This window comes from Globicephala melas, chromosome 17 (assembly GCF_963455315.2).
Source record: "Globicephala melas chromosome 17, mGloMel1.2, whole genome shotgun sequence".
Taxonomy (NCBI): Eukaryota; Metazoa; Chordata; class Mammalia; order Artiodactyla; family Delphinidae; genus Globicephala; species Globicephala melas.
Window position 1 is genome coordinate 44,187,343 of NC_083330.1, and position 21,619 is coordinate 44,208,961.

General features: G+C 46.4%; 1 protein-coding gene and 1 pseudogene across 3 annotated transcripts in view; one reads left to right on the forward strand and one right to left on the reverse strand.

Annotated features, from left to right (window-relative positions):
• SNX31 (sorting nexin 31) overlaps nt 1-10,831 on the reverse strand; it is a 62,713-nt gene extending 51,882 nt beyond the window's left edge. For 2 of the 3 annotated variants that reach the window (XM_070043997.1, XM_030863003.3), the window contains exons 1-2: nt 10,718-10,831; nt 10,533-10,607 (exon numbers count right to left, since the gene is read on the reverse strand). In XM_070043997.1, coding sequence (XP_069900098.1) covers nt 10,533-10,607; nt 10,718-10,783 — 141 coding nt within the window. In that variant the 5' untranslated portion in view covers nt 10,784-10,831. The other variant, XM_070043998.1, reaches the window with a different exon arrangement.
• On the forward strand, nt 384-2,338 carry LOC138842401 (zinc finger protein 211-like; annotated as a pseudogene).
• Nucleotides 10,832-21,619: the final 10,788 nt, after the last annotated feature.

The window sequence follows — 21,619 nt, forward strand, 5'->3', positions numbered from 1 at the left end:
GGTGCCCAGATCTTGGTTTCTAATATCATTCTCCAAAAAGCAACAAGCGCTCCAGGGAGAAATGGTTGACTCTAGGACCAAGGCAGGAAATATACAAGGTGAGCCTGGGGCATCTTGTACACCAGAAAATAAGAAAGTGGACAAAACAAACAAAAGTCAACAATAGGGGTATGTCAAAGAAACACAGGAGCAAACTGAAAGAGCTCCCATAGGACAAGCTGGAACAATTTGAACAATAAAATAAAGTCTTACTGAAGTACAACCTAAAGTATAAATTAAATATCTAGGAGTCTACATAGATATAAATTATTGAATAGGTGGGGAGTAACCATGCCAAGTCTGACCCAGTTGCTGGACTGTTGCCGCTCCGCGCAAAGGATCTGATGGCGGCGCCTGCACTGACCGACCCACCTCAGGGCACTGTGACCTTTGAGGATGTGGCCGTATACTTCTCCTGGGAGGAATGGTGTCTTCTTGATGAGGTTCAGATACACCTGTACCTTGATGTCATGGTGGAGAACTTTGCACTTGTATGCATGCTGGGTAAGGCCCTCACACCCACCCCTATCCTCTGAGCTAGGTTCTGCCTTTCTCCTTTTCCCTAGGGGCTGCTGTGTCATTCTCACATCTGGACCATGGATACTGCTTTCTTCTTCAACTGCTTGGTCATGTGCTGTGGTTACTATGGCTAGCCAGAGTGCATCCCTACTCCTTAGTGCCCTAACACCAGTAGCCCCAAAGTTGCAGCTAAGGATTCAGGCTTGCAGTGTCCTGGTTCCCTGACCAGAGATTGAACCCAGGCTAAAGCAGTGAGAGCTCTGAGTCCTCACCACTGGACTGCCAGGGAATTCCTGCAGGTTCTTTTCCTGGAGTTGAGGATGAAGAGACACCTTCTGAACAGAGCGTATCTGCAGAAGGAGTGTCACAGATGAGGACCCCCAGGGCAGGTTTGTCTCCTGAGAAGACCCAGCCCTGTAAGATGTGCACCCCAGTCTTGAGAGACATTTTGCACTTGGCTGAGGAGCAAGGAACAAATAGGGGGCAGAAAGCATACATATGTGGGGCATGCGGGAAACAATTCTATTTCACTGTAAACCTTCAAGAGCACCAGAAGCCGCATATTAGAGAGAATCCCATGTGATATGACATGGGGAGACCCTCATTTTGGAAGAGCTGCACAATCCACACAATAGGGAATCTACCTACTTACATGGAGATTGGGAACGACCTCGTGGCCAACATGGGACTTCAGCCACAGCCACTAATACCAGGAAGAAACAGAACAGTAAGGAGTGTGAAGCTGTTTTTCACAGTGGAACAGGTCATCACAGCTGGGGAGAAGGCAAGAAAGCCTCCAGTCACACATAAATACTTGTTCAGGATGAGAGAGTCCTTACTAGTAAAGGGTTTTGTGAGTGCAGCAAACGTGGGAAAGCCTGCATCCAAACATGTAACTTTATTCAGCATGAGCCAGTTCACACTGGAGAAAGGCCTTATGAATGCAGCCATTGTGGAAAATATTTTAGCTGTAAATCTGGTCTCCTTGGACATCAGAGAGTTAACTGTGGCGGAAGGCTCTATGACTGCAGTGACTGTGGGAAATCCTTTAGCCTAAGGAAGCACCTCAGAGCACATAGGAAAATCCACAGTGGAGAAAAGCCTTATGAATGCAAGGAATGTGCTAAATCTTTCATCCAAAAGTGCATCTTAATTGAACATCAGAGAGTTCATACTGGAGAAAAACCTTATTGATGCACCCAGTGTGGAAAATCTTTTGCCTGCAAATCCAATTTCCTTGCACATCAGAGAGTTCACACTGGAGAAAAGCCTTATGAGTGCAGTGAATGTGGGAAATCTTTTGTTGCCAGGAGTAGCCTCTGGTATCATCAGAGTTCACAGTGGAGAAAGGCCTTATGAGTGCAGTGAATGTGGGAAATGTTTTGTTGCTAGGAGTGGCCTCCAATATCATCAGAGAGTTCACAGTGGAGAAAGGCCTTATGACTGCAGTGAATGTGGGAAATGTTTTACTGGTAGCTCTAGCCTTCTTCGTCATCAGAGAGTTCACAGTGGAGAAAGGCCTTATGAGTGCAGTAAATGTGGGCAGTCTTTTACTACTCGATCCTCTCTCTATGATCATCACAGAGTTCACACTGGAGAAACGCCTTATGAGTGCACTGAATGCGGGACAGCCTTTAAGCAAAGACAGCTCCTCTGCATCCATAGGAAAATCCACACTGGAGAAAAGCCTTTTGAGTGCAAGGAATGTGGTAAATCTTTCACCCACAGGTACCACTTGATTAAACATCAGAGAGTTCACACTGGAGAAAGGGCCTTATGAATATCACACATATGGCCGGCAGTGATGTTGGAGGAGTTTCAGGTGGTAAGAGAATAAGAAGAACCTGTGCAGCTAATGGACCCTTTCTAGAGAGGAAACTGAGGCACAGAGATGATGTGTCATCTGTTTGTGATCTCCCAGAAATGGACAGGGATCTGGGCTTCAATGCCAGGTTGCCTGGTTCAGGATATCGGGAGTCTGGTCACTTCACTCCTTCCCTGCCCCCCACCCAGGTTTGGGGACTGAAAGAACACCTTGTCCATCCTGACACTTCTGCCAGCCGATCCCCACACCAGGAGCCCTGCTCATACCCCAGCCCCGTGCTGATGGACAGGATTATCTTTTCTCTGGGAACCAATATTGATGACTTTCCTGTGACTGACTCCATTTATCTACCCAACCAAACCAGTGCTGTGATTCAGTTATTATTATTGCCATTTATGAAAGGAGGGGTGTCCAGCTCAGAGAGGTTGAGGGACTTCCACAAGGCGTCACTACTGCCAGGGCTTTGATGAGAGTGGTTCATCTACACACTGCACACGTCCACTGGCTTCTCTCCTGCCCATCCGAGCAGGGCCTCCATTTGCTGTGTCCTGACCATGAACTACCCACACCTGACATCTGCATCGCCACCAGGTCTCCAGCTTCATTTTTACCAGTACACATTTCCCGGAAACACCCTCCTGCTTGGGAAATTCTCCACAGGGACAGCAGCACTAAGCCAGGCACTCTGTACTGGGTCATTGGTGTCACCCCAGATTTGACACTGGCTCCACTGCCATATGCAGTGATTTGTTTCCAATGTCCTGTCCATCTTCTTTATATACCCACCTCAGGATGTCCCTGTTGCCCTGTTATGTGGTTGACCTGCTCACTGTTCTGGGCAGTGTGAGGGACATGTAAGGACTAAGAATGTCCACTGTGGCCCTACGTGGCCTGGTCCCTAAGGCTCCTCTTTCTAAGCCCCTTGATCCATTGCCTCACTGCTCCTCCTACTGCTCCAGAAAAATGTTAACTCACCAAAATGATGATTGTTAATTAGCAAGAACTTGCCCTCCCGCTCTTGGGACCCACACTTGATCAACTTACCTTAAAAGCTAAGACTGAATGCAGGCTGATCCCTCCCATGAAGACTTAAAAACCCGTGTATAAAAAATTACGATTTTAGGGGTTTCCCTGGTGGCACAGTGGTTAAGAATCCACCTGCCAATGCAGGGGACACGGGTTCGATGCCCGGCTTGGGAAGATCCCACATGCCGCGGAGCAACTAAGCCCGTGTGCCACAACTACTGAGCCTGCACTCTAGAGCCCGCGAGGCACAACTCCTGAAGCCCCCGCGCCTAGAGCCCGTGCTCCTCAACAAAGAGAGGCCACCGCAATGAGAAGCCTATGTATCGCAACGAAGAGTAGCCCCTGCTCGCCGCAACTAGAGAAAGCCCGCGCGCAGCAACAAAGACCCAACACAGCTATAAATAAATAAATGTATTTTTAAAAATAAATAAATTATTGAATAAATAAACAAATTGGAGAGAATAGACAAATTTCCAAATAATGTACGTAGATACTTATCCCACAAGTACGTAGATACTTGTCCTACAAGTATGGAACATAAATCCTTACTCTTTAAGTGTGGGCTGTGCATGGTGACTTCCTTCCTAAGAGCACACTGTGGAAAAGGAGGGGAAAAAGTAACTTTATATGGAGAAACCTGACAAACACTACCTCAGCCCGGTGACCAAGGTAAACTTGGCCCCTGTGGTTTTCCTCTCAAAACCATAACCCCAGTCTGGTCATGTGAAAAACATTGGACAAACTCCAATAGAGGGACATTCCACAAACTACCTGACCAGCGCTCCTCAAAACTGTCAAAATCATTCAAAACAAGGAAAGTCTGAGAAACTGTCACCGTCAAGAGGAGCCTAAAGAGACATGACAATTAAATGTAATGTGGGACCTGGGTGGGATCTTGGAACAGAAATAGGACATTGGGTAAACATTAAAGAAGTCTGAATAAATAACATGGTATCAATACTTCATTAACTGTAACCAAAGTATAATACTCATGGAAAACAACAAGGGAAACTGGGTGCAGGGTAGATGGGAACTCTCTGTACTATCTTCACGATTTTTTAAAATAAATCTAAGATTGGGCCACAAAAATAATGTTTATTAAAAAAAGAAAAACTGATGTTCCGGCTTCTCTTGAAGAATCGGAAGGTCTGGAATCACCAAGTTTCTATTCTCTCAGGCTGTTCCCACCACCCACCACTGCCTCTCACCTGATCCGTGCCTCTCATTTAAATTACCTGCCTGACCCCAGTAGCCATTTAGTTTGCCATCTTTCCTCTAAATCTAGTAGTATAAAATATTAGAGCAATGATACATTTCTTTTAAATTCAAGGAAGTTTTCCTGCTGTGACAGAGATGGTCCAAAGGCCCCCCAGTTACAGCACCATCCCAGGCAGGGCTGCTCAAACGACCTGGAATTTATGCACCCCATCTCTGCTAATTCTATGAAGTAGAAGCAGAAATTTGTCTTCTTTGCATGCAATTATTTCTTGATGAACTGGGGAGTGATCTTTAAAAGGCAATTGTCTTCCTTGGCATGTATTCCTAAATGTAGCAGATGCTCCCAAATTGGTTGGAATCACAGCAGCCTTGAGCCAGTAGGGCTGCCTGGGTTACCCATCTACAGGGGAGCATCCGGAGTGGGGAGCCCTAAGGCCAAGAGCTGGGGAAAAAGTCAACAAGGATTAAGGTCCTAATACCCAACCCAGAGCAAAAACTCTCCCAGCAGGTTTTACAACCTGAGCTGACTTCTCAAGGAATCTTTCCCCTCCTTTCTTGAGCACTGGTCTAAGTGGGGAGATAAACACACAATAAACTGAGCAGTTAAGTCCACCAAAAGTCAATCACCGACTCCACAAGTTCTTCAACTCTATCAAAATACAGTCTTTTCCACTCGTCTCAAATAGCACACAGTTGAGCTATTAAAAGCACTCACATACTAAGAATTATCTGGCATTAGAGTTTAGCTCCATCACTCTTTCAAAAACTGTTTCAAGAGATCAAAAGGAAAACACACCTCTTCTGTTCATTTATTATGAGGTGTTTTTGCTTGTTTGTTTGCTTTGAAAGACCATGATCAGATAGCGTATGTTTTAAATCCCAGCACAATCTCCTGTTCTAATTTCTCCATCATACAGTTCTGCCTCTTAACATGAAGAGAACTCTACCGGCCAATTGAAAATGTCACCTCCTTCCCCATCCCATGCACTCACAGCCCCCTATTCCTATCCCACAGTGGTGACCTGGGACAAGTAGAATTACAGTCACAAATGCTGTCCTTTTTACAGTCTCTTTTTCTACTGTTGACTCATTCATCCCACCTCTCCAAGGCCCCTGGTAATAAAAATCTCAGATTCTCCAGATAAAGGGCCACAAGCTCAAAGCAATCTGGACTGTGATATCCTGTACCAAAGAACACTAGTCTTGCATATTATTCTATTTCTTCCTCAAAACAGTCCTGTGAGGTAGATGATCATCGCTGCCATTAACATTGTCATCCTCCCATCTTGACAACGAGGGCAATCTCACATCCTTCCACCTTGGCAACAAGGTTACTTGACAATATGAGTAACCTGAAGCTCAGGCAGCTGAAGTGACTTAAACCAAGATCCTACAGCGCAGAACTTGGACACAGTCTTTTTACTCTTTTGTCCTTCTCCTTGCCCTCTTTTCCTCCCATCTTCCTCCTCCATCAAATCTCTTGGGCATCTCCTAAAGCAGGATTCTGTGCTGGATACACTATGCCTACAGCCTTGGGTTTTTCAACTAAATAAACAGGGGAAACAAGATCTTCACACACACACAAAAGGAACGTGACAAGGTCTAAACATAAAGTGGCACAGGAATCAGAGAAAGGCATCTTGTGCAATCAAGGGGGACTTCCCAGAGGAGGTGAGGCTTAAGGTGAACCTTGAGAAAGGGCTGGTCCCTAACCCATGGGCCAGAAAGCAGGGGTCTTCCCAGAAGGGGGAAGTGAGCCAGGCAGAGGCAATGGGCTGCTTGATGAGAACAGAGGGTCTGAGTGGGGGAAAGAGGGGAGATTAGGTGAAAGAAGGGAAGAAGCGAGGCTGAGTCAGCACTCGGCAGGGAGGAAGACTGAGGCGGTGCGTAGCCCTCCTCTCCCACTGAAGGATCCTTTACAAGCTCCCATGGCTTGTCTGCATTGCCACGTCTGGCACTAGCAGGGTGTTTTCAAAGAAGCAAGCATCCTTTCCATAGAGTCTAGCGTCACTCACACAGGATGGCCAAAATGAGCTAGTTAAAGGTTTCTTTTACAGATCTCTTTAAGTCCCCTTGAGGGAGGTGGTACAGACAAGGGCATAGATCAAACTGGTTTTATTCATCGAAAGGCACAGAAAGCAGTCAGGTCAGGCAGTTCACACAGCAGAGAGATGGGCAGCACTCAGCAGCGAGGGGAGCCGCCAGACCTTAAGGGAACCTCAGTGGGGACAGGGCTTCAGAGGGCGCAGCTGACCTCTGGGAAACACACCCATCTCTCCTCAGGTCAGTCTTATGGGCATTAGCCTCCGCACAGCTTGGCTGAGAGGAGCAGGGACCACTTCACCTGGGCCAGGTTCTTCCTCCTTCGTTGCAGAGTTCTCCAATATACAAAACAGAAATCCAACTTGTAAATCCAAAAATCACACGTGCTAAAGTCAGAGTCTTCACTTAATTTAACATAGTGCTTGGTGTTTAATAGGTACTTAGTAAATATTCTTAAGTAAATCAGTTAATTCTATTAAGATGAAATTTCTGTTCTACTGTGATGCAGAACTTCCCAAAAAATCAATTGGAAATGAACTTATACTCACCAAACATACACATAACACACACACACACACACACATAAACACAGATGGGGCCTTTATACTGTTTCCCTTTTTTATAGTGCTTAGTATTAAATCAGATTAAGAATTCTGAGGCATTTCACATCTTCCATGGAATAGGAAGAATAAAAACTAGCTGAGAAGTGGCTGGGAGAAGTCACCCAACCCTTCAGTCTCAGACTTAGGGTTGCCAGATAAAATAGAGGATGACCAGTTAAGAGTACCCCAAATACTGCATGGGACATTCTTATACTAAAAAGTGTTCGTTGTTTACCTGAAATTCACATTTAACTGGGGATCCTGTATTTTTATTTGCTAAATCTAGCAACCTTACTTGGACTCTTCATCTTGCAATACCAAACTTACAGGGGCTTCCTGGACAGGTGGAATAAAATCCTGTGCCTGGAACTCTAATGACAGAAATCAGATGTCTGGGGCTAGAGGTGGAGGAAGGGGACCAAGGGCAAGGGGACAAGGGAACATTATGCGTGTGGAAACTGTTCTCTGTCTTGATTATGGTGGTGGTAATTGTAAACATTTATCAAAATTCATCACACAATACATAAAATTGGGGAATTTTATTATGTTATGCCTAACAGGATGGTAGTTTAGGATGCAATTGTTTTTCTGATGCAATTTATTTTGTCAACTTTGATAAGGAACCACAAAATGTAATGGGTTAGAGCAGGTTCTAGAGATCAAATCCTGGCTCCAACACTTACTAGCAGTATGACCTTGGGCAAGTTGTACCTCAGTTTCCTCATCTGTTGAAAGGGGCTAATTATAATCCTAACTCATAAGACTGTTGTAAAACTTAAACACGATATGACATGGAAAGCTCTTGGCACCAACCTTAGCACAGAGTAACTGATGTTAGTTATTGTTTTAAATTAATAATAATACCAATAGCCACCTCCTAAGATCTAAATAGTTTCTTTAAAATGAAGTTGTTCGTACAGAAAAGAGAAGCAATGACACGTGTAAGGTAGTTAGAAACTGGATAAAGAAATCCCCGCTTTAGAATTTTGAAAAACCTGGGACAGATATGAAGTATTCATCAATATCTCTTGTATACTTCACAGAGGGCACTGGGCTGTGGCAATTCCATATGTAAAAGTCCACTGCAGGGACTCCTCTGGTGGTCCAGTGGTAAAGAATCTGCCTTCCAATGCGGGGCACGAGCGTTCGATCCCTGGTTGGGGAACTAAGATGCCACATGCCGCAGGGCAACTAAGCCCACACGCCACAACTACTGAGCTCGCATGCCTCAACTAGAGAGCCTGCGTGCTGCAAACTACAGAGTCCAAGCACTCTGGAGCCTGCGTGCCACAACTAGAGAGAGAAAACCCACACACGACAACTAGAGAGAAGCCTGCACGCACAACGAAGATCCCACGTGCCGCAACTAAGACCTGACACAGCCAAAAACATAAAGAAAAACCAAAAAAAAGTCCACTGCAGTGAATAACAGACAGTTTCTTGTTCATGGTTTCCAAAATAGAAGGTCAAAAGAACTGGCTTTATATCTCCACTTCTGGACCTTCTAAGATTGGATAGGTCCGAATTTTCCTGAAAACAAGCATTTTCCTGTGTCTGTTGGTTAATAAGGACCAGATTCAGGAATTCTCCAAGCATCTGAGTCAGTAAATGTTTACTGAGCACGTAAACTATGTGCCACGCTCTGGGAGAAACTGGACCCTAATCTTCATAAGTGCCTTGTGAAGTTGACATCCATAACCAATTACCTGATTATTTCTGAAAGGGAAATTGAAGATCAGAGAAGAGGTGAAGTGTCCAGCCAGAGAGTGGTCAGTCAATCCCATGCCCACCCTGCTCCTCCCGGCAGTCTCCTGCTTTTCCCCTGTGATAGTCACCTCCCTGATCACACCTCACACACAGGAAGACAGATGAGGGCGGGATATGACCCTCAAATTCCTCCTCCAAATGCCTAAACGACCTGTACTTTCTCTTCCTTCGAGATCCGCATCTGCCTTCCTGTGCAGTCCTCCCAACTCCCCAGACATGTTTCGGTCACAAGTAGCTTGTCATCCTTCAGAAGTCTGAATCCATGCCCTTTTTATTCAGCCATTGACAATCATTCCTGAGGACCTACCAGGTCACAGGCACTGTGTTAGGTGCTACCGATTCAAAGACAAGCACAAAAATTAACTAACAACCACATTACACCTGTTTTTGTTGACTCCAAAGAAACTTAGTCATACCTTGAAAATGGACTTTTCCAATGCACTATGATGTATGAGCAAGGAGGCTCACTGCAATGATGTTTTTAATAGAACAATGGAACTGAGCTGTCTATCAACAGAAAATGGTCTTAAAGGAAACGTGATGTATCTACTCACTAGAAACCAGGATTGTCTGAAAGGACTCTCCCAAAAATGTTAATGGCTGTTGCCTAGGCAAGCATCTTCTTTTCCTTCCTCTCTTCCTTCCTCCCTCCCTCCATCTCTCTCTCTTTCTTCCTTTCTTTTTCTCTCTCTCTCTCTTTCTTTCTTTCAACTTTAGGTATGTGCTCTTTATAATCAGTACACAAAATCTTAAAAAAAGAAAAACCAAAAAAACACTGTGCATGAGTGTGGGGGAAGGGCGGAGTTCATTTCAAACTCCCACGTACTCCTCTAACCCACTTTAAAGACTTAAAACACTTCCTTATTAGGAAAATAAAACCCATTAGGGCAGGCTAACAAATCAGTCTACCTCCAGGAAGAAAATGCCATCAGGACTTGTGAGAAACTAGAGTGAGAAATGGCCTTCTGACTTGATAAGTCGTCTGTTTCCTGGGTTTCCAGACCGCCCCTGTTTGAAACCTATGAATACCCTCGTTTGAAAACAAAAATAAAGACACACCTTTTTAAAGAGGGGGAAATTAAACTCTGGGAGAAAGGAGATTAAATACCCATGTACAAGATTCCTAAGACTACGCCTTGATCTAGACTTGGTTTGCTCATTTTGAACAGGGATATTGTCCTGGGGGAGCAGCTGGCACTGAGACAGAGCCCAGGTGGGGCTGGTGGGGATCACCGGGCTGGAACGGGTTGGGATAATTGCCTGCGCCCTATTCCCTCATTTCACAGCTATAGGTGATTAGGAGCGATATCATGTATTCACTGAGCTGTGTGCCAAGCAATTCACAATTAATTGTTACTACGACCAGGACTAAGAGCCCGAAGCCCTCAAGAGGTGCAGTGTCCTGCCAGAGTCAAGCACCCAGAGCCCCCTGGGCGCACGTTTCCTCACCTGCCTCAGGTGGGCGGGCTGGTACCCGCCTCGGATACGCTCACCTGTTCGTTCCAGCGATGCAGCTGGCTGTAGCGCACCTTGCAGAACAGGAACCCGTCCAGGTACACCGAGTACAACTGCAAACAGAGTCATCACGTCCGGATTAGCCGGGCGAGGTGAGCTCCCGCCCCCGCCTTGGCACCGGCCTCCTCCTCCCTGCCCAGTCGGACCACGACCCCCGGCGCACCACGTAGCGGCCCCCCAGCGCGTCGGGCCGCTGCTGGGACACTGGGATGCAGAAATGCATCTTCATGGCTTGGGCGGAGGCTCCGGAACGGCGCTGGGAACCCGACCCGTGGCAGCGGCGGCGGCGCCGTTAGAGAATCCGGACTCCGCAGTCGGCGGGGGAGCCGGACCTGTGGCGGCGGCGGCGCGGTGCTCTGCTCTGAGCCCCGCGGCGCTGGGTGCAGTAGGCGAGCCCCGCGGCGCTGGGTGCAGTAGGCTGGCCCCGCGGTCCGGGGCGGGGCCGGGCTCCCGCTGCCCCCTCGCCTCTAGTGTCCGCAGGTGGGGCCGGCCTCTTGGTTGCCGCCCCGCTCCGGCTGCGCCACTCGGGTCCCGGGAAGGGAGGGAGATGAGCGCGGCCACGGCCAAGGGCCGGGGCCCCGTGCACAGACCCCAGGCAGGCCTGCGCCCCAGGCAGTGCTCCCAGGTGCGAGGCGGGGCCTGAGACGCAATTCAGGGTAGAGAGACTCTAGAAAGTGCCAGTGCCTCCCTCGGGCCAGGGGTTTCACCCTGGGGTCTATGGACTCCTGGAGGCTCTTTGGGGAAAGTTGTGCGTGGATGGGTGAGGTGATGGAATTCTTCTGGGGAGAAGGTCCAGGGTTTCGTCGGATATTCAGAAGGTTCCTCGAACCCACAAAAGTTAAAAATCGTTGCTCCAGCTGCATAGATGTCCCGTACCCCTGCCTGATGAGTAATTCACTAACTACTCCCCACACTGCCCCAGCATCTCGGCTCAGGCTCCTTGCTGGGGGTCAGGGGTGAGGGAGGCACAGCTGAGGAGAAGCCCCTCTTCTCCAAGTGCCCGCCCCACGGCCGCGTTCTGATCTCTGTGCCCTGCAGAATGTCCAGTCTGCCTTCCATTGGGTCTGGCATGAGAGACAGAGACAGATCACATTCAGACCGACCCTCAAACTCAAAATGTTAACATTTTCTGCAAGTCAGTGCCCTGACAGGGTTGAAAAAATTTTCTGTCCCATTACCTGCCAACACTGCCTGCAGTACACTGTGAATTAAGGTTTTCAAAATATGCATACATCTAGTAATTACCCTATGACTAGAACATTTCTATTAGGTTCAGTTTTATGTGTTAACATTTGTTAAATGTAACACTTAAGGTATGCCGCAGCATTTATAACCCTGCTTTAGTATTTTTTAAATACTAAATATTTTTCCTTTTAAAAAATCGTTTTTTTCCTTAATATACGAGAAACTTCAACAATTGTTTTCCCCTTAATATATCAGAAACCTCATCAACTGGAAGTGGTTTGGGCAACTCTTGATCCCCAAGGAGCCCTGGTTTCAAATAGGTGTCAGCACCCAGTTAGCTGCGCTCATATAAACCCTTTGTTCTCTGGACTAACCATCCCAAGTTCTTTCAACAGTCTCTCATTTTTAGTTGCTGTGGAAAGTAATCCTATTTCTGTTATTTTAGTTAAACCAAGATGGCGTTCCTCCCGCCTTACGGTGGTCATCAGGGTGGAAGGAGGCTGGAGGGAAGCAGCAGTCACATGTGTGTCCGTCATAGGCAGGCACTGGGCTCTCTCTGTGCTTCCTGCCCTTTAATCCTCCTGTAACCCTTTCAGGTAAACAGTAAAAGCAACATCCTACCAATGACAGGCCCAGAGAGTGGAGTAACTTTTCCAAGGTCACAGATCACTTTTTCATAGGTCTGAATAGTTTATTCTAGGATTTCATCAGAATCATGGAAAGTCCTTAAAGATGCAGGTCACCACTGGGTGAGAGCTGAGGGCCTGACATGGGAATCTGAGACGAGGGAAGGAGAACAGCACCGCTGAGCCCCCCATTCATTCTCACAGGCTTGCTGGGTGCCAGGCTCTGATGTACATGATGCCATTTAATTTCCCCAGTAACTCTGAGCTAGGAAACTTCGACTCTTCTGGTTTTTCAGAAAAGGGAATCGAGACTTAGGGCCTTAAAGTTAGGGAGACTGTATAAGGCAGCAGCTAAGAGAATGGCAGCAGGAATTCATATCCCAGTTCAGCGGCCTCTGGCTCAGGGGCCTCGGGCATGTTAGTGGATTCTTAAACGGCACTGTCCTCCTATGAAATCACGTTAATCACACTACCCACTTCAAGAGGATTTTCATTCCATCCTTTGCCTATGGGCCATCTTTGATCTGGAGGGCCGCTCTCTAGCAAGGCAGGGGTGTCCCTGAGTGTCCCCTTGACTAGAGGCTAATCAGGTATGCTCTGGGATCTGGTCCAGTCTTCAGGCAGCAAAGCAGAGCATCCTGGTCAGGCTCCTCCTCCTGGGAACTTACTTCTACCTGTGAAGGGGCTGGGCCCTGGCTCAACCCCATGGCTATGTCCAAACAAGGCCATTTCCTTCCTTTAACTAATGCCACACCTGAATCTGAACTAAAACAGTACTGGCCTCTGTGTAAGTCCCTGCCCTCCTCCATCCCCGATCTCTGCCCCTGACAGGCAGCTCTTAATCACTCATTGCCAGTGAGCATTTTTTGGCTAGAGTATTTTTTTCCCAACTTTGAGATATAAATGACATATAACATTGTGCAAGTTTAAGGTGTGCAACGTAGTAATTTGATACACATATATACATCACCATAATACAGTTAATTAATACATCCATCACCTCATAGGACTACATTGTTTTTTTCATGAGAACATTTAAGGTTTACTCTCCTAGCAACCTTCAAGTACATAGTACAGACTATTAACTACAGCCACCAGACTGTACATTAGATCACCAGAACTCTTTCATCTTATAACTGGAAATTTATACCTTTGAGCACCACCACCCATTCCTCCAGCCCCAGCCCATGGCAACCATCAGTTTACTTTCTGTTTCTATGAATTTGTTTTGTTTTAGATTCCACATATGTGAGATCATATAGTGTTTGTCTTTCTCTGTCTGACTCATTTCACTTAGCATAATGCCCTCAAGTTTCATCCATGTTTTTTGCACCAGCAGGATTTCCTTTTTTATGGCTGAATAATATTCCATGGAGTGTGTGTGTGTGTGTGTGTGTGTGTGTGTGTGTGTGTGTGTGTATTCATGGACAGTTAGGTTGTATCCGAGTCTTGACTATTGTAAATAATACTACAATGAACATGGAGGTACAGATATCTCTTTGAGATATGACTTAATTTTCGTTGGATTTATACCCAGAAGTGAGATTGCTGGACCATATGATAGTTCTATTTGTAGTTTTTTGAGGAATCTCCATGTTTTCAATAGTAGCTATATCTTTACCTTCAGGCAAACATTGCACAAGAGTTCCCTCTTTCTACACCATTGCCAACACTTGTTATCTCTTTTGTTTTTGATAACGGCCATTCTAACGGTGTGAGGTGATATCTCATTGGGGTTTTGTTTTATATTTCCATAATGATTAGTGATGTTGAGCACCTTTTCAGGTACCTGATGGCCATTTGTATATCTTCTTATGAAAAATATCTATTTAAGCCCATTCTATATATTGAGATATAACTGAAATATAACATTACATTAGTTTAAGTTGTACAACATAATGATTTGATATTTGCATATATGTATTGTGAAATGATTACCACAGTAAGTCTACTTAACATTCATCACCATACATAGTTACAAAATATTTTTTCTTGTAATGAGAACTTTTAAGATCTATTCTCTTAGCAACATTCATATATGCAATATGGTGTTATTAACTCTAGTCATCATGCTGTACATTACATCCCCATGACTTATTTATTTTAGAACTGGTAATTTGTACCATTTGACCACCTTCACCCATTGTGCCCACCAACACCCCACCCCCTGCAAGATTTCCTTCTTTTTCATGGCTGAATAATATTCCATGATATAACTACCACTATCAACACCAATACTCACTACAAATTTCACATTTCACATTCTTTTATCCATTCATCCATTGATGGACACTTAGGTTGATTCCATGTCTTGGCTATTGTAAATAATGCTGCAGTGAACATGGGGGCATATTTGTCTTTTCAAGTCAGTGTTTTTTGTTTCCTTTGGATAAATACCCAGAAGTGGAATTGCTGAATTATACGGCAGTTCTATTTTTAATTTTTTGAAGAAACTCTCTGTTTTCAACAGTGGCTACACCAATTTGCACTCTCGCCAACATTGCACAAGTGTTCTTTTTTCTCCACACCCTCAATAATACTTGTTATTTCTTCTCTTTTTAATAATAGCCATTCTAACAGGAGTGAGTTGATATCTCATTGTGGTTTAATTTGCATTTCCCTGATGATTAGTGATGTTGAGTTCCTTTTCTTACACCTGTTGGCCATCTGTACACCTTCTTTGGAAAAAAAGATCTTCTGCCCATTTTTAAATCAGATTTTTTAATTTTGCTATTGAGTTGTATAAATTCTTTATATATTTGGGGTGTTAACCCCTTATTGGATATATGACTTGCAAATATTCTCTCCCATTTGGTAGGTTGCCTTTTCATTTTATTGATGGTTTCCTTCACTGTGCAGAAGCTTTTTAGCTTGATGTAGCCCCCTTGTTTATTTTTGCTTTTGCTGCCTTTGCTTTTGGTTTCACATCCAAAATTCATTGCCAATACCAATGTCAAGGATCTTACCACCTATGTTTTCTTCTAGAAGTTTTAAGGTTTCAGGTCTTACATTCAAGTCTTTAATCCATATTTAGTTAATTTGGGAGGTACTGTGTAAGATAGTGGTCAAGTTATCCCAGCACTATTTATTGAAGAGACTGTTTTTTCCCCATTATATGACTCTTTTGTAGTAAGTCAATTCACCTGTATGTGTGGGTTTATTTCTGGGCTCTCTATTTTGTTCCATTGATCTGTGTGTCTGGTTTTGTGCCAGTATCATACTGTATTGATTACTACAGCTTTGTAATATAGTTTAAAATCAGGGAGCATGATGCTTCTAGCTTTGTTCTTTCTCAAGATTCCTTTGGCTCTTTGGGGTCTTTTGTGTGTCCATACAAATTTTAGGATTGTTTGTTCTATTTTTGTGAAAAATGCCATGGGAATTTTGATAGGCATTGTGTTAAATATGTAGATTGCTTTGAGTTGTATGGACATTTTTTTTAAATTAATTAACTTATTTACTTTTTATTTTTGGCTGCGTTGGGTCTTCGTTACTGCGTGAGGCCTTTCTTTAGTTGCAGTGAGCGTGGGCTACTCTTTGTTGCAGTGCTCGGGCTTCTCATTGCTGTGGCTTCTCTTGTTGTGGAGCATGGGGTCTAGGTGCGTGGGCTTCAGTAGTTGTGGCTTTCAGGCTCTAGAGCGCAGGATCAGTAGTTGTGGTGCACAGGCTTAGTTGCTCTGCAGCATGTGGGATCTTCCCAGACCAGGGCTCGAACCCGTGTCCCCTGCATTGGCAGGCGGACTCTCAACCACTGTGCCACCAGGGAAGCCCCAACTCTATATTATTTTTAAGGGGTATTTTAATTTACTCTGTGTCTGGCACATGGTAGGCATTCAAAAAAAGCTTAACATTCCTTCAGTCAAGGACTATTTATTGAATGCCTCCTGTAGGCTGGGCACTACCGTGACAGATTCAGTATCCCAACCTCATAGAACCTACAGCCTAGTTTATAGATTTTTTTTTTTAAAGGCTATTTCTGTAGTGTGATCCGTAGTATTACCAAACATATACACCATTTACTTCTTTTTTTGTTCCCACTGCCTTTATTACTAATATAAAAAATGTTAAAAAGAAAAAAATTAATTCTCAGTTCTCCAACAGCTCTCATCCCTCCCTCTTGCCTACACAACTCCCGACACATTTCATCAGGGCCAGCTCAAAACTGAAGCTGTTCACTGCCATTTTCACAGGAAATAACCAGTGCCAGGGATGTAGGGGAAGACGGTTGGAAGAGGGCAAAAGTACTGTCGCCAAGTTCCCCCACAGGAAGACCAAGTGGAGATTCACTGAATTCAAATGAAAGGGCTGGTGGCCTAACAATAATGTAGTCTAACTAAAATGGGTTGGAGAGGAGATAGGGTAGGCCCATCCAAGCTTTTAGAGGACCTCTCTCGGGCCTGTGTCAAACCCAGAGAAACTGACACCGGGAGAATGGGGAGGACCAGGGAGGCAGTCTTGTGGACACACTTCTCCCATGTCAGGAGGTGGGGAAGGTTTAGAGGGCACTAACAGCCCCACGCATTTTGGCAGACAAACTTACTCTAGTGTTGGGAAGTCACAGAAATGCCGCGGACAAGGAGAAAGGCCTTGAGGGGATGCACAGTTTCACAAGGTACAGTGATCACAGACCACAGTGGTGGGGATCACGCTGCTGACACAGAAACCACAAAATCCAAAAGCAGGGAGCGTGGCCTCTCAGGAGTAACTGCACCAGTCATCCCAACTTGACCCCAGGTCAGACAACCTGGTGAGTGGCACAGAGCAGCTGACAACATTGCGGGGGGAGGGGGTGTCACATAAAAAGGACTTAGAACAAGCAGCTTGAAGAAGGGAATGGTAGGAATGCTCCAGGGCTCTAGGAATCCAGGGCAATACCGAGGGCTGGGTGGATAGATGCACAAGACATGGCGCCAAAGAGGTTTCTTGTTCCACAGTCAGCTGGCGAGGGGGAAGAGGATCCAGGAGGCAGTTGAATGGAGCAAAGATAGGGTCCGGGAGGTGAGTCTCTAGAGGCCGGATCGGAAGAAAGGGTGCACACCGTGCACCAGTGATGGAACACGATTCTGGATCCCAAGTAAGGGACATGATGGTGGGGTTGGACTGACTGAGGACGGCGGGTGGAACAGCCTCACGGTAGCCACAGGGAAGTATATGGCCGCTAGGTCAGAGAGCTCCTTCCAGTGTGGATGGGAAGGCACAGTCTCACAGAGGAGGCCCATTGACGCCTGGGTGATAGAAGGCACAGAGGTCCTCATATCGACAGTGGCCCTTTTTGGCAAAGTGTCGGCAGACAGGGCGGTCGAATTTGTCTGACTTGGGGTCACCGGTCTTTCCACTGGCCCTGGGGGAGGGCCTAAAATGCTGGGGGGGTCCAATGGGACTCATCCTCATCTCCCGGCTCTTCCTGCTCTGGCAGTGGGGAGGGGTGGGGGGACTGCTGCTACGGCGTCGACGGCTGCTGATTCTGCTTCTTTCGTTTTGGCATCATGCTTGTGGCAATCCGTCTACTGCTTTTTAAGCCTTTTAAATGTTATTTGCATATAGCCCCTTATCTACGTTGTGTAAGTTTTTGGTCCTTTGCTGTATGGTACCCACACCCTTTTGAGGGTGTGGATAATGAGGTTTAGCTTTCTGCCTCTCCTGAGTCCTTCACGCCCTTGGGCCTCTGGGATGCGCAGTGTCGTGGGGTCCCCTAGAGAGCCAGCTGGGTGGTTCCTAATGGCTGGTGCTCTCATGTACACTGCAGGGACCCATCCAGTGTGGGCATAAGTGCTCTTTGCCCCCTCCTTTCTTATAGCCCAGTCTTTGGGCTCCAGAAGTCAAAGCCGTGAGCCATGAGAACAAAGGCACTTGAGCAAACATGCAAGAGTTTCTGGTTTGGTGGGCAGCTTTTTTGAGCAAATATACCAAGGTATAAGAGGCATAAGACAAGGGGTGTGGAATGAAATCTTCCCACCCTACTTTTCTTCATTTGTCAGCATTCTCTTTAGTCCTTTGAGGTTCAGACAGGTGAGTCAGAAAGGTAAACTGGAGAGCTTGGGCTGTGTGTCTGTCTTTGTCTTGACTCTACCTGTATTGGGCTATGTTGAGTGTTTTGGGTCCTTTGGAACTTGAGAAAACATAAGAGCTGCAAAATTTTACTGATGGGTAGTTATGAAATATCCATGGTTCCTGGGTGCTTTTCTGAGCTGGAACACCTAAACCCAGAGACTGACTGTAATCAGTTGGATATAGTGTTCTCCCAAAATTCACGTATACCTGGAACCTCTGAATGTGACCTTATTTGGAAACAGGATCTGTGCAGATGCATTTCGGGTAAGAGTTGAGATGAGATCCTTCTGGATTAGGGTGGCTTATCCCATTAAAGTGTCCTTCCAAGGCACGGAAAAGGTCACATAGACATGCACATAGAAGGCCATGTGAGGAGAGAAGCAAAGAATGGAGTTTTGCTGCCACAAGTCAAAGGATGTCTGAGGTCACCAGAAACTGGAAGAAGCGAGGAACTATTTCCCTGTGAAAATTATAACAACACAGGCTAACCCTTAAGTGACACTCACTCTGGGCCAGGTGTGACTCTACGTGTTTCCACATACAAACTCACTTAACCCCTGTAACAACTGTATGAGCTTGGTGCAACTGTCACTGCTGTTTACAGGAGACCAAACTGAGGTACAAGGAGTTTAACCTTTGTCTGAAGTCACACTGCTTGTAAGAGTGGAGTCAGGATGAAACTCAGGTGATCTGGCTCCAGAGCCCTTGCTCCCCAGCATTTCTCCAAACCAAAATAACTTTTCAGTCGGGACCTGCTAATGGAAGGAACTCTAGAAAGTCAAGGGCCTTCAGATTTCGTGCACTGACATCAGGAAGAGATTACCCTGTGGATATGAAACTGCTGGGAATCAGGTGTTGCAGAGCTAAGCGCCTCAAGGGGGCCTGTGAACGCGCTGCTGAGAGGCTCCGTTCTGCTCCGGCACCTCCGTGCAGGCACTGCGTCAGGGGCTGGGATGGACGGAGGGATGGGACTGACTGCGAGGCCTCGCTGCCTGGTCAGAGGGGACAGACACACAAACTCTGAAATACCAGCATTGTCGTGAGTTCAAGGACAGAGGGACGCCCCATGCACAGCAACAGCACGAAGAGAGCGGGGACGCTAGGAGAGGCTTCCTGGAGGAGAGGAGGTTTGCCGGGGTCCTTTCAGGATGAGGAGAAGTTAACTGGTGAGAATATCCCAGGAAGGCGGAGCAGCAAACACCTAGGATGATCCGGAGAAACAAACCAGCCAAGTCAAGCAACTAAACCAAAACAAAACAAGGAATTTATTGTGATGGGGAGCCTCGAAGCGGTAGGTGTTGAATTGGAGATGGAGGCAGGCGAGATTTGAAAGGCGTAGCCATCGGGCCAAGAAGCTTGGAGTGTGTCCTGTAGCTGAAGAGCTACTGAAGGTTTGTTAACAGGGAGAGGGTACAGTGGGTGTGTTTCAGATGGATCACTCTGGTGACTGCGCCACTACAGGCAGACCAGCAAGGATGTCTTTGGCGAGAAGAGATTCTAGATCTCAGGTCCTGTAAGGTGCTCTTCAAAACCTGGGTGCCCCGCTTTAAGAGTTTGGGGTGACACGGCTGTGACAATCCCCTCCTGGGCTGTTGACATGGTGCTTTAGTGTAGAGAGGACTCTGAGAAGTCTACAGCAGAGGAACCTGGAGTTGTTTTAGGTCTTCCCTGTTCGCACGCTGAGGAGCTGATGTCCCAGGAAATGCTGTCATTGTGCCAGAGAAGACAGGGCAGTGTCCACAGGGATAGATGTAAGATATGAAGGAGTACAGCACGAACTATATAATTAGCTAGAAATGGCTCTTGTTCTCAAGCAGCCAAGGGATATACATTCAAGGCACTGGTAACTTTTTATTTGACCCTCAACTGCTTTGTCATCCTTTCACAGTATATTGCAAAGTTTGGCTAGTTACACTTGATCCAAATTTTAGAGGAATTTGTAGGCTTTTATCTCCTTTCTCTTGGATCCTCTCTTCATGGATAAGGGTTGCTTCTAAAAACCATCCACTGATGTGACCCTGCTCTGTCCCAGTCTGGTAGCTAAGCCTATGGAAAAAATGAACTAGAGACTGAATTTTGAAGAAATGAAGGCACAAGAGCAAACATCCAACACTTGCTTTATTCACTAGTGATGCTCACCAGACAAAAGGATGGCATGTCAGTGTACCTCATACCTTGCAATAAATCAATACTCTGTCAAATTGTGGGCAGGGGCTTCCCTGGTGGCGCAGTGGTTGAGAGTCCGCCTGCCGATGCAGGGGACACGGGTTCGTGTCCCGGTCCGGGAAGATCCCACATGCCGTGGAGCGGCTGGGCCCATGAGCCATGGCTGCTGAGCCTGCGCGTCCGGAGCCTGTGCTCCGCAACAGGAGAGGCCACAAGAGTGAGAGGCCCGCGTACCGCAAAAAAAAAAAAAAATTTGTGGGCAGCGGGGGAAGAGGGAAAGTTGCAGGACTCAGACTGATGGGGCATGGGAGGTGAAGAAAAGAAGGTAAAGGAGACCCAAGACTGCCTTGGGGTTTGGGCGGTCGAGGCTTGATGGACAGTGGGGCCGCCATCTGGAGAAAGAGCAGATAGGGGATGGGGAAGCCCAAGTCGAGTTTGGATGTGCTGAGTTGGATGTGCTGGAGAGAGAGAGCCAGTTAGAGGGCTCAGATATCCAGGCTGGAGAGGGGGGATGAGACCACAGATGGGAATACAGGTGGAGGCCAGTGCCACAGGAGAGGATGCGGTCACCTGGTAAAGGCACAGAGGGTGAGAAGTGGGCTCGTGGAAACTTCATAAAAACCTGGTAGGGATGGTCAAGGCACCTAGAAGACTTGCTCTGGAATGAATGAAATTAGAGCTATAACCTAGCCAATTGTACTGAAGTGAGTGTCTGCAAAAGGATGTAGAGTCCTAAGGCCTCTGGTTCGTGGAAGAGCAGCCAACAAGCCCAGCCTCCTGCTCCTGTCCCTCCTTCAAGTTCTGTCAAGGGCAGGAAGTGATTTTTACATCCTGTACCTATGGGGAGCCTAATTGCTGGAGCTGTGAGACAGGGGACAATTATCAGGCTTTTGTACAGACAGGACGAGGTGTCACTCAAGACCATCCAGTTTCCTCTGCTTTGACTTGACGTCACCACACAAACTTCTGATTAGTAATTTGGGTTTCTGGGGCTGCCAGCAAGGGGGCGGTGCCCTGGAGAGCCCAGCCTGCAGTAT